This window comes from Thermobia domestica, chromosome 15 (genome assembly GCF_964235325.1).
Source record: "Thermobia domestica chromosome 15, izTheDome1.hap1.1, whole genome shotgun sequence".
NCBI lineage: Eukaryota > Metazoa > Arthropoda > Insecta > Zygentoma > Lepismatidae > Thermobia > Thermobia domestica.
Genome location: NC_137468.1, coordinates 66,445,638 through 66,458,106, shown reverse-complemented (window position 1 = coordinate 66,458,106; position 12,469 = coordinate 66,445,638). Strand labels below are relative to the sequence as shown.

The 12,469-nt window shown below is 36.0% G+C and overlaps 1 protein-coding gene across 1 annotated transcript; it reads left to right on the top strand.

Annotated features, from left to right (window-relative positions):
• Window positions 1–638: 638 nt before the first annotated feature.
• LOC145671514 (uncharacterized) lies at window positions 639–12,405 on the top strand. The gene is made up of 3 exons (XM_081740703.1): window positions 639–703; window positions 11,171–11,927; window positions 12,064–12,405. The coding sequence occupies exons 1-3, from the start codon at window positions 639–641 to the stop codon at window positions 12,403–12,405; spliced, it is 1,164 nt and encodes a 387-aa protein (XP_081596829.1).
• The last annotated feature ends 64 nt before the right edge of the window (window positions 12,406–12,469 follow it).

The window sequence follows — 12,469 nt, the reverse complement described above, 5'->3', positions numbered from 1 at the left end:
CTGTCGAGGGAAATTTCCCTCCATCTGGCAACTGTGAGCCGAAGATGGGAAAGATTCTTTGCTGTTTTCTCGTCGTTACTTGATATTAGTGCTATTGAATTTTTGTGACTTTTGCAGTTTTCGTTTTTTGAGAAAACCGGTTTTCTGAAACCGCAAATGCAGTTTCAAAACCGAAACCGCATATGCAGTTTTCAAAATCGAAACCGCAGATGCGGTTTTCAAAACCGAAACCGCAAAAGCGGTTTTCAAAACCGACATTTCGGTTTTATGAAATTTAACTTTTTTCAAAAACCGGTTTTCGGTTTTTCAAAAACCGATTTCGACAGCACTAGTTTGCACCAAGCGCGCCTTTATGACTGCAATTCACCACATACATCGCAAGTAACTTTTTCTCTTTTGTTTTAACAAATATTAATTGGCGTTTCAAATAGTGATGATTGGAGCACAACGTGCTATGACTTGTACCACACGTGTTGAAATGTATTTTGCAATGTTGGAGAATGAAATTGATTATGTACAACTAACAGTAATTTGATATTGTTATTATGCACATGGAATTTAGTATCGGATATCTCCAACCTTACAATGTCTAAAAATTTACTTACAAACTGTTTTCACAATCGAAAACTACATATCCAATGATTGTAACTGACTCAGGAATCTCTTTGGTATCGGCATCAGCGTCACGGTTATTGCCCTTGAGGTGAGTTCTCGTTCATTCCTCTCACGATGGGACGTCCACTTATCTAGCAAGAACAGACTATTTTTCATGTTAAGGAAATACACATTCGGAAGTGTATATTGGTAAGCTTCACTGAATATGATGCAGCAAAATCCGCGTGTGCAAGACGGTACAATATTTCTTTTACTCATACATCAAAGTTCCCAATACATTCCTGAAGAGCAATGAATAAAGGTGAAAGAAACTTACCGCTTGCGGAAATAACAGGTTGAATTGTGTAACCGAATATTGTAGAACTTACTGATTGGTTCACATTGTCTATATGTTTTGATTTACACAAGGCTAAAATTCTACCAATATTCTTCTCCAATTGAAATATACTCACCCTAATTATATGCATGTTCTACCCTAACATTAACAATGCTTTTCGTGCACTGTTTAAATGAAATTTGCACTTGTTCCTTTGTCTTCTATGCTTTGGCCCAGATGCACCATCGTAATTAACTTTTCACCTTTCTTGAAACATTGTTGTGGCTATGTTATGCATCAAAAATCACTTTCTGGGTGCAGGGAACATTGGGAAATTTTACTCTAGACTTTTTTGTAGAGCCCAACGTTGGAGATCAACGTTATGAGGTTGATAGAGCATCAAGGAAAGTTTTGAAAGATTGAAACATAGCACACAAATGTCTTTGTGTGTACCATCAGAGGCAATTTGTTTCTCCCAGCGGTACTGACTTCTCGACTTAACCTTCTTCTATAATACTTTGTTATGATGTTGATCAACGACATTAACTTACGTTTTTCACTTTTCCAGTAGTTGACAACCCTTCATTTGTATTACAAATTCACTGGCTCCCTCCGTTGATTATAGGTCCCAATATCTTCCATCCCATTATGTTTTAACTCTTGTTTATAAAGTTATCCAGAGTATTGAGTAGTGTATGACTCTTGGATGTCATCAGCTCCATTAAAATCAACTGTGGTAAGTTCTTCATATGTTGGCAGTGATCCTTTAATACCTTCGGATATCATGTAATGGAAGTGATTGTCAAGTTGAACGTCATCTCTTGTGATACGAGTTTACAGTAGGTCCATCATACTCCCAAAATACGCCAATAGTCCTGTAACATTAGCTGGATAGATGCACATGGTCAAAATGTGTGCAATTTTCCCAATGTTACTACAGTAATTGTGTGTTTTAGACCGGGTTCAAATGTATATTGAATTCAAGGACATGAACGTATATTTTTGCCCTTGGTTTGGAATCGCTTTTCAAAGGTACTACTTAAAACATTGGCGCAATTCATATGAGTGTAATGATAACAAACGCTATTGTAGCACCACGTAGCATTTATTGTATTACGTTATCGATTTTGTTTAACATACCAGTGTTCATTTTTAATCAAGAGAGGGGCCGCGGTGGCTCAGTGGTAGAGCGTTCACCTCTGGTGCTTGGGGTCCCGGGTTCGATCCCAGCCCCCGCCAAGTGAACTTTGTGGTGGACAAATACCGTGTGCGTGGGTTTTCTCGGGGTTCTCCCACTTTCCTCATTCCACCATTTAATTCGTTTCTCATCATCACCGTCTCCTTTAGCCTAACCGGCATAAACGTGGGACGTAAAACTCAAAGATTTCATTTCATTTCATTTAATCAAGAGGAATGGATTTTCATGTAAGAACATTACTACACTACTATATCCACATAATGGTGCAAAATAACTCTTCCGATATAATAGTTAATGTCTCTTTATAAATTGCTTAACAAAAACTTATATCTTGGCTAAATACCTTTTGCTACACGTTCTTGATAGCATGTAGGGCCCTATCTATATATTGATCTTCCCACCATGTGTGGGAGTACCCAAAAGAAACCGAACTAACTTTTGGTGAGCAGAGCTTTTGTAGCTCTTGTAGCAGAGAGTTTGTGGTAGTAGCGTTTTGCCGCTAGAAGCGTATAGAGTGAACATTTCTGAGTCAGTAAACCGAGTGCCATTGCTGAAGAAAGTCAGAACTAGTTTCGGGAGAGTATATAGTGACAAATGTTTTGCTGATCGTCGTTTTTGGTGTGATTGATTTCCGTGATCAGCGTGCAGCGGTGGAATTCTACTTTTTGCTCGCAAAAAGTGGAATAGAAACTCTCGAAATTTTAAAAATGGCGTACAAGGCCGACGCTATGGGGTAAACCCATTGTGTTTGAATGTTTTCCCGTTTCAAAAATGGTAAAATGTCAATTGATGACAAACCTCGTTTTGGTCGTCCTTCCCTGGCCACAACACACAAACATTTTGAAAATATTTTTCAGAACATTTGGGAATCAAATTAGTGGCTGCCAAATTTATGCCACGACCGCTGACTGCTGAATAAAAATAAGATCGCGTGGAAACATGCTGTGGTTTGAAAGAAGAGTCCCGAAATGATCCAGACTTTTTTATTTTCCAAGAATGAAAAGAGACATGAAAAGAAAGCGTTTTGATGATATTGCTGAGGTGAAGAAAAAACGACGGAGGCGCTGTCAAGCATCACAAAAAATGAATGTACATAATGTTTTGAAAAATGAAATTAAACATTAGACAAGTGTATTAGTGCAAGTAGAGAGTAAAATGTGAATAAATAAGTGTTTAAAATGTGAATAAATAAGTTTAAAAATAAGTTCGGTTTATTTTGGGTAAGTGCTGTCTTACTTTTCCTCCACACTCTTGTCTCCTTGAACTTGTGAGTTTAACTAACGATATAACTGAATACAAGTCTTTATTTCTAATGTCCACTGTACAGGTTTTATTAAAATTGGAGATGTATTTGTTGGTTTTTCATTTTAACAATAGGAGTGGAGTAGTGATGTGTCACTCGCGAGTGAGCCGGCTGTTCTGACTGATTCTTTTTGATGAGTGAATGAGTGAGTTATGGCTCACTGAAAGTGAGCAACTACTCTTTAGGAGCCGGCTCTTTAAGAGTCGTGATTCTTTGGCAGTCGTTGTTCTGAACAGCCGTGATTCTTTGGGAGTCGTGTTCTTCAAGAGTCGTGATTCTTCAGGAGTCGTAGTTGTTTTGGAACCACTGTTCTCTGGGTATCACGTGAACTGCTCTCTTGCTTCACGATCTTGTTGGTTGATTGTCAGTTGCTCTTTTAGTTAGAGAGGTGGTTTTGCTGATTCTCACAAGAATGAGAGCCTCTTCAGTCTAGTTCAATAAGTGTTCATTATCATAAATGTTAGTTTATTACATGTAGGCCTATGTGTAAATTTGACGTTAATAAATCAAAAATAGTACCAACGGCGTAGGCTAAATGTTTTTCACATTAATGCGGAATGATATTTTACATATCAAGTGCAAAACTAATTCATTTACTTTTCACTATTAATTAAAATCAAATTTGTAGAACGGGGTACTAAGTCAAAAGGTCTTAAGAGCCGGTTGTTTTCTTTTTTATGAATCCGTTCTTGCAATCTACTATTCATTTGAGAAATTAAACAATGAGAACATAAATATGGACAGTGCATCTGCAGTAGCATTAAGAACGGATAACTCGTTCTGCGTTTGTTCGTACATCAATTGTGCAACTGGTAGTTTTACTGCATTAAACTTTAATTATATTTTATTATAAGAAAGAATCAATTCTGATTACGAATAAGTTCATTATTTCCTTTGTAGAAGGTAATTTCAGCCTAAATAATGAAGATCTGCTTAAGGGTATTTTATGGAAATTCTTAAGGCTGTGATGTACAAAATTCAAAACTTAATTCCCCTAAGTTGTATCTGAACATCCCTGAATTTTCTGGAAATGGATGGTCGGGTGGTTGGGGCCTAGCCCCTATTTAGACTTTGTGTATTTAAACAATTCTTAAACGTAATATTACATTATTGACACAATAAATCTATTTTATATAAAGTGACAAGAATCTTGTTTATGATCGCATCACGGGAAAACACTTGAACCGTTTAAACGAAATTTTAGATATATTATCACCTACCTCGAACTCTATTTTTCATATCATTGGTTCATAAGGGGGGGTGAGCGTTGGACACTTAAAAAAATAGTATCTCACGATGCTGTCAAATAGAAATATGAAACTGGGAATGTAAACTATTCACTAAAAATAAGCGGGCCCGTATCCTATATATATTGCATTCGTGTTGTATTTTTAGATTTACTATAAATATTTTTATTTAATCCATTTTTTTATGATTTTGCATTTGAATCACACTTTTTCGTACATTACATCTGGTAATTGTATTTAGTATGATAATACGATTTTATGTTTTAACCTCCCCCTATCCCAGTTATGAAAATATAAGTGAGTCACTGAGTTGTTCAAATGAACCGATTCATATTAGTGAGCGAACTACTGAGCGGCTAATCTGAGAGATGAATCGTTTTGCCCATTACTAGACTGGAATATTAAAGCTGGAAACGGGTAGCCTCTAAATACCACTCTTGTCAATATATCAACATATGGATCTCTATTTTGTATCGGGTCCACTGTATGATTTATTCCTATCGGAAATGTATTTGATCAGACTTTGGCATCAAAACTTTTAATGTTCTCTAACATCAAAACTAGACTCTTGCCGATGTATTAACACGTTGACTGCCGAGCGTAATTTCGGATTATGGGTGGGTTCAGGCCAAACGTTCATTTTTTTTACTTTTTAACTTTTGTGACATTTTTCATTTGATTTTTCAGTTTTTAATGGTTTCAGTGTTGTTTTTGATGTTTTGAGATGTTTTCAGCCGTGTATACTTTAGTATACACATGGCCTGGGACGGTACATAGTCCTTTCCAAGCCACGTGTATACTAAAGTATACACGGATAATATATTGTTTCGTTCACTCTTATTCAACGTTTTTATTGTGTCTTTAGCATGATAATGTATAATATATTTTTCATGAGTAGGTTGCTTTTTATACTATCTTTTTATTGATGGCATAGTATATTGTTGAAAGGAATATTACAAATCTTGTTTCCCACAGTAATTCAATAATGATTTTTCTGTCACTTGCTACAGCCCCAGAAAACGTATCATGCAAAGCCATTTGATTATATATATATATATCCATTGAAGACTACCCTATATTTTAGTCGACAATGTATTGAGCTTTTGCTTTACCTTCACCTCTCCTGTTTGTTTGGATGCAGACAGTTGTGCAGTGCTTTGGTGAAGGCATCAATACTTCCCTCATGTCTTTCCACTTGCTCATTTTGACACCTTCGCCTATTATTCCAGAGAAATCTCTTAGTATAAAAGATTTTAGAGAAGAAGTTATTCTGTCGTTGGCAACCCCAAGCAACCAACCCCTACCTCAAGAAACAACCCCAACGGCAAGAAAGGAGAACTCTCACTACTTGGTTGACAGAAAGTTCTGGGAAAAATCCAAAAAGGGGCGATGTGTTTTGTGTTTAAAAAGTATGGAAGAAGGGTCAGCTAATAAATGGCAAACTGAAGCGTGCACCTCAAGTTGTGACCTATTGTGACACCCGCCCTAAAAGTCCATATATGTGTAGAGACTGCTTCAATGAGATTCATTAGACTTGTCATATTTCCTTCTAATAACAGGAATTAGATATTAGAAGGAAATCATATTAGATATTAGTGATTAGTGATCATATCAGATATTAGATATGAGAAGGAAATCACTAATTCATATTTCTTTCTAATTACAATTCAGGAAAGCTTTAGTTGTTTGACATTTATCAGATTTATGTGCGTTTTCTCCATGTATTACAATTTAGGAAATAATGTTTTATGTACTGTAGTGCAAAAATACATTACATTATATACATTGTTCAAACAAAACGTAAAAGGAAAACAGCATACCCATACATCTATAAGTTAGTTTTGCTTGCTGCTTTTCATTTTTAAATGATACATATAGATATTGTACCAACAGCAGGTTTCAATATAAAAGAAAATGCTGTACTGGATTCAAAACTTGATCCCTCTTCCCCAGAAAACAAATTCCATAAACTGACAGCAAAATAAAAGACACTCAGGTCACATGTGATATCTCTCCTAAGGGCAAAGTAGGATGGTCAATAGTTAAGAACACACATGACCAAGAAGGAAACCTAGTGTGTGTATACTTAAGTATACACGTGGCCTGTACTTACCTACGCCGTGTGTATACTTAAGTATACACGTGGCAGTGAACGTGTATGTAAGTTTCATAAAATTGGTTATATTTAGTCTAAGTACCTTCCCTCGTAAGTTCAAACCATGCCATGCAAAATAATTTTCTATTTAAAGATCCCTTAATTTGTCAATAATAATAGTAACTAATAACAATTCTTCACGTATATGGGTTTAATGCGCAAACTGTCATCTATCGCTATAAATTCAAATTAGAGAGAAGTATTTCTCGTATTCATTTTTACTTACATATTTAAGTAGTCCACAGTTTTTTTTTTACCTGTAATCTTGGTTTCAACTCCAAGCGACAGCCATAATCAAAATTATGTATCCATACTGAAAAGTTATTAAATGGAAAAGGTACCTTGTAAACCAAAGCTAATTTTCATCAAAATATGTGGCATGGAATTACGTTTCGAATGCCATACAACAGAATATTAAGAATGTAACTTAATATTTATAAATCGAATATAATTAGACAAAACATTACCTTATAACCATGGTTGGACGCTATAGGGGGCATAGGGGCATTACCACCTAACTTTTTGACAAAAAATAAAAATGCTACCTATAGTATGGCCAGCTAAAAAAACTATCAAAATCTGCAAGACTCTACGGTTGTTTCGACAGGAATTTCAGTCCTGAGAAACAAAACACACCGAAAGTGACTCGTCAAAATACAGGTACGAGATTGACCAAAAGGTCTGACCCCCCCCCCATCAGACAATTCCTAACTCCTCCCATGCTTATAACTGTATCTGATGCAGAGTTTACTGGGATTTGATTGCTGCACGAGTCGTAACACAAAACGAAAAGAAACTAGTAAAATTCCTTATAACGAAGAACTATCTTCCTTCATTGACTTCTGGCAAATCTTCAATCCTGTAACAGATTTGTTATGTCCAAGCTCGAAATTTGGTGAGACTAATTTAAAACGCTAGTAAACTTTAACAAGCTTAATATAAATGTAACATATTGTGGTGTGGAGGCTCCTAGTTCTCGAGTTATATGTATCGAACGCAGAGTTTAAGTTGCCTCTATTTGGCAATTGGAGGTCATTCGGGATCAAATTGGGTTCAGGTTCACTAACATAAATGGGCTATTCTGAATGAACCTCAGACTCGCTAAAATTCGAGCCCTGCTATCATCAATGAGACTCGATCTTATTGATGTCATTGATCTAGGATTTATTTAGGCCTCGGAATCATTAACTTCAGTGAAGCTGGTATTGCTCTCGTTATTCTCATTGGAACTCACGCTTTCTTCGACTCGGATTCTGATTGCTAACTATAATTTTATTGTACGCGTAACCAATTTCGTTTTTTGAGTGTGTATACTCCGAGAATGTTCTAACTTTATTTGTTTTTTTAAACTACACAGAGCGAAAAATATTATTAACTCTAACACTACAAATACTCAGAGTAAATTGCTATATTCTAAAAATATATAATAATCTTATAATCCACTCATTTGTATTTGTATTATTTTTTGAATATTGATAGGAAATGTTAGTGATAGTTGTAATTGCAGCCCTCAGAAGAAGTATAACCTGACCAGGATAGCTGTGCGGTTTTGGGAGGATGGCGCTGCTGTTGTGTTTACATTAGTTTCTTGGCAAGCGCGGTGGGACAGGGGAACGGAGAGTTTCACGGTGTATCCAACGGTTTTGCAGAGTATCCAACGTTTTTTTTAAAGTTGCAGTTTAGATGTTATGCATAGTATAATCTCTTTACGCTTAATATAAAACGCCGCAACTTATGTATGTATTGTAGTGAACCATTCCTGCAGTAATGCAAATGTATTTTGAATAGTGATTTATGAATGGAAATTACTAATTTAGGGACAACGTAGCACAGTTGACAATTCAGTGAGCTTCTACTTTGTATTAAGCAGATTATATAAACATTGATTACGTTTTATTCGATTTCATTATAAAACAGTAGCAGCCTGTAAAACACAGGAATGACAATGTCAGTGACTAAAAGATTAATTTTGGGTTGATAGCTTAGAGTTTTGCGCAATATCTTGTAACTGTAAGTTTAAATCAAGTTAAGGTTAAGGTTCATGATGCTGCTGTTTAAGTGTATGTTTATCGATTGACAAATAAATTATTTTTTCGAGTTTTAGCCAGGGAGGAATCTCGAAACGTTTCCTATCGAGAACTGTGAAAGTCCTTTCCGCTGGTCTATTGGCCAGCGCATGTGCTTTTATTGTATGTGGTTCTGGGTTTGATTCCCATTGAGAGACCAAAATTTAATTTTACAATCCTTCACTTTCATTACTCATCTGTCTCCTCTAGCATAACGAACATAATCATGGGACGTTAAAATAAAGAAATTTCATTTTTTGTTCGAGAAATGTGAACCCTTTGGGGGAAAAGGAGGTGAAGAAATTTTTCCTTCATTTTTTAAAGATTTATGGGATTGGATAGCTTGCCTTTAGGGATTGATTTGTACAATTTGGTCGAGTGCACCCTTCTTTTAGGATCATTATAGAAATCCAGCCCTTTGGTAGAGTTCGAATGAAAGTATTGATAAAACATCAGCGTATGTGTAGTGTAAGAGTAAGTGTCATTGCTTCAGCACACAATAAATTTTATTTATGAGGAAAGAAATTACCTCCAGACTAACTCCAGACTATCAGGTGACAAAAAATTAAATCTACTAACTGTTTTCACACACAATATAATTTTGAAACTTGGTAGCCTAGTGTTATATTTGTGTCAGTAGTATATAATAATGCTGATACGTTATTCTGTTGAACATTTTAAAGGTATTTGTCGATTGACTTCAGAGGACTGAGTTTAGCCTGTAAACACAAGTTGCCTATAGTTCAAACATATCAGATGTACGGTCTTGTTTAATAAAACCTGTTCCTCCCTGTCCTCTATCCGAAAAGTCCTATATTGTTATTCACATATGAAATTCAAAGGCAAAGTCAATCGTCTTTATTCAGTTGTATTTTTATTTCAAGTGTAAGTATTAAAATGCGCTACGCATGTTTGCAAGAGGTTGGGTGGCTTTTTTTAAAATACTGAACTGACATATCTAACATTGGCACTCATCTTCTTTATAAATTTATGTAAGAAACGGCCGATTGATTTCCAGCCAATTACTTCATCACCGGTATCTTTGAGCAATGAGATAACAATGGAAGACAAACTTCGTTCTTTTCAAACTTGATACTTTGAAAAACTTATGAAAGTGGTTTTGTTATTCAAATACATATTCGCTCTAATCAATTTCAAAAATAGCATAATCTCAGAATAACGTAATGGCTGTATGAGTTACCCTGAAAATGTATTTTGTATGTTTTCTTTTTTACGTAATTCAGAGATTTTGTCTGAATTTTACTGGAGTTATAAGGAACCTTCAATTATCAGGCACCCCATTTTAATCGCTCCCCCTCCGCCGTCAATGCACCATCTCCCCAGGGGTCCTGGGTCCACCCCTGATTGAGATAGTACATAAAGATAACTTTGTCTAATCTCTGTCATTATTTAGCATGGTTTAGTATTTTTTCTAATAAAAAAAACGATATTTCTGCCACATTTTGAAAACTTTATTTGAAAGTTTTCAAAATGTGGTAGAAATATCTTTTTTTTTTAAATTATTAAACCGTGCTAAATAATGACAGAGATTAGACAAAATTATCTTTGTGTACCATCTCAATCAGGGGGTGGACCCTGGACCCCTGAGGAGACGGTTAGGAGTGTGACGGTGAAAGATTATCAGTTCTCTCTCTCACCAAACTTTTGAAGTACATCCGAATATGATGTCAATGCAAAAGAATTTTCTTATTCAAGACACCGTTTCGACAATGGATCGGAGATCCGACATGGTCGTAATTTCCGAGATGCTTTATTTCAAAACTACACAATAGAACTTGGTTTAAACAATGAAAGCGCAGTTGCCAAATGTTTAACTTTGATTCACAACAGTGAACTTTGCGGTTTTGTTAATGGGTGAATCAGAATTTTCTTACACTCGACTGCTAAGAAGTTCGTAGTGTTAGAAACTAATACTAAATGAACGTATAGGGTTATTATTGCGTGAGTAGTGCAACGTAACTAGGGTGCAGTGATTGGTGTGTGGTTTGCGTTTCCTGCACAAAAGTTTGGTTACTTGATTGAACTTCTTAGCATCATATCATTGACATCTAACAAATCTCCGAGAAGTGTTGTTCGGTCTCAGAGTAAAAGTATTATTTATAAAGAATTAAAATTTTATCAAGAAGAAAAAAAGAGTGGTCCGTTAATTTCTTTGACTCAGGCAACTGCAAGAGCAGCTCGAGCTGTAGGTCGAAGTGAAAGAACAGTATTAACGAAGTGATACGTCGAGACTGCGAAATTGCGGAAAGGTGCGGAGAGAAAGTAGGAACTCCAGGTAAGTCCCGACTGCGAAGAAGAAGGATATTTTGGGATGATTTAGAAAAGTGTGTTGTGCGTCGAAAATTTTTGGAATATTATGAAGTCCAGAAAGAAATTCCCACATTGAAAAAGTTGCTTGCTGCACTGAAAGAGGATATTAGCTTTCCAGGTGATAAGGAAACCTTACGAAAGCTCCTAAAGGAAATAGGATTTAGCTTCAAAAGGTGCAAAAATAGGTCAATTTTAATAGAACGTCAAGATATCGTTGCCCGGCGTGCAGCGTACTTAAGTGCTCTTCGAAACAATGACAAAGGACCCAAGCTACCAGTTGTCTACACAGACGAAACATGGATTCACACCCATTATACAGTGAATAAATGTTGGCAAAGCAGTGATGTATTTGGTGTAATGAAAACTGAAAGTGTTGGCCAAAGATTAATAGTAGTTCATGCGGGATCTGAAATGGGATTTATAGACGGGGCAGAACTAATCTACGACTCAAAGTCAAAAAGTGAAGATTATCACCAGGAGATGAATAGTCATAATTATAATAAGTGGCTGCAAGAACGATTGATTCCTAATCTCCCGCCTGGTGCCATTGTGGTTTTTGATAATGCATCGTATCATACCATTCAGGAAAATAAATTTCCTTCGTCCAGTTCGCGGAAAGAAGAAATTCAGGAGTGGCTTCGAAACAATGGCATTACATTTGATGACCAAATGATTAGAAGAGAACTCTTAGAAATTGTACGACAAAACAGACCACAACCTCTATACTCAGCCGACAAAATTTTGAAAGAAAACGGATTTACTGTTCTCAGACTTCCCCCTTATGAATTTGATCTTAACCCAATAGAATTAATCTGGAATTTTGGTAAAACAGAAGTTCGCAGCTGCGAACATGTCTAAAATTCCCATAAGTAAGCTGAAAGAGCTTACTCGAAAAGAAATCAATGAAATAACTGCGGATAATTGGTCGAAAGCTTGTAAATTTGTGAAAAATCGAGAAGATGAATATTGGCACAGAGATGGACTAATGGAGGAAGAAATCGAGAGGATTGTAGTTAATATTGGGCTTGTTAGTAGTGACGAAGAGAGTGATATGGAATGTCATTCTTCAGAAAGCAGCAACAGCGAAACGGAGACGGCTAGTGAAGAGAGAAATGATAGTTCAACAGATAAGGCAGAAGAAGGACTATCAGGTGTGCAGTGTCTTTCGGAATAGGTATGTATATTTGGTTACCATATTGTTACTTCGTTCTTTCTTCAGACGTGTGTAACATTTCTTA

Coding starts and splice junctions, on each gene's coding strand:
- LOC145671514 (XM_081740703.1), top strand. CDS start 639: ATGATTGTAACTGACTCAGGAATCTCTTTGGTATCGGCATCAGCGTCA. Junction 704..11,170: donor TCACGGTTATTGCCCTTGAG/GTGAGTTCTCGT, acceptor AATTGCGGAAAG/GTGCGGAGAGAAAGTAGGAA. Junction 11,928..12,063: donor GAAGAGAACTCTTAGAAATT/GTACGACAAAAC, acceptor TTGGTAAAACAG/AAGTTCGCAGCTGCGAACAT.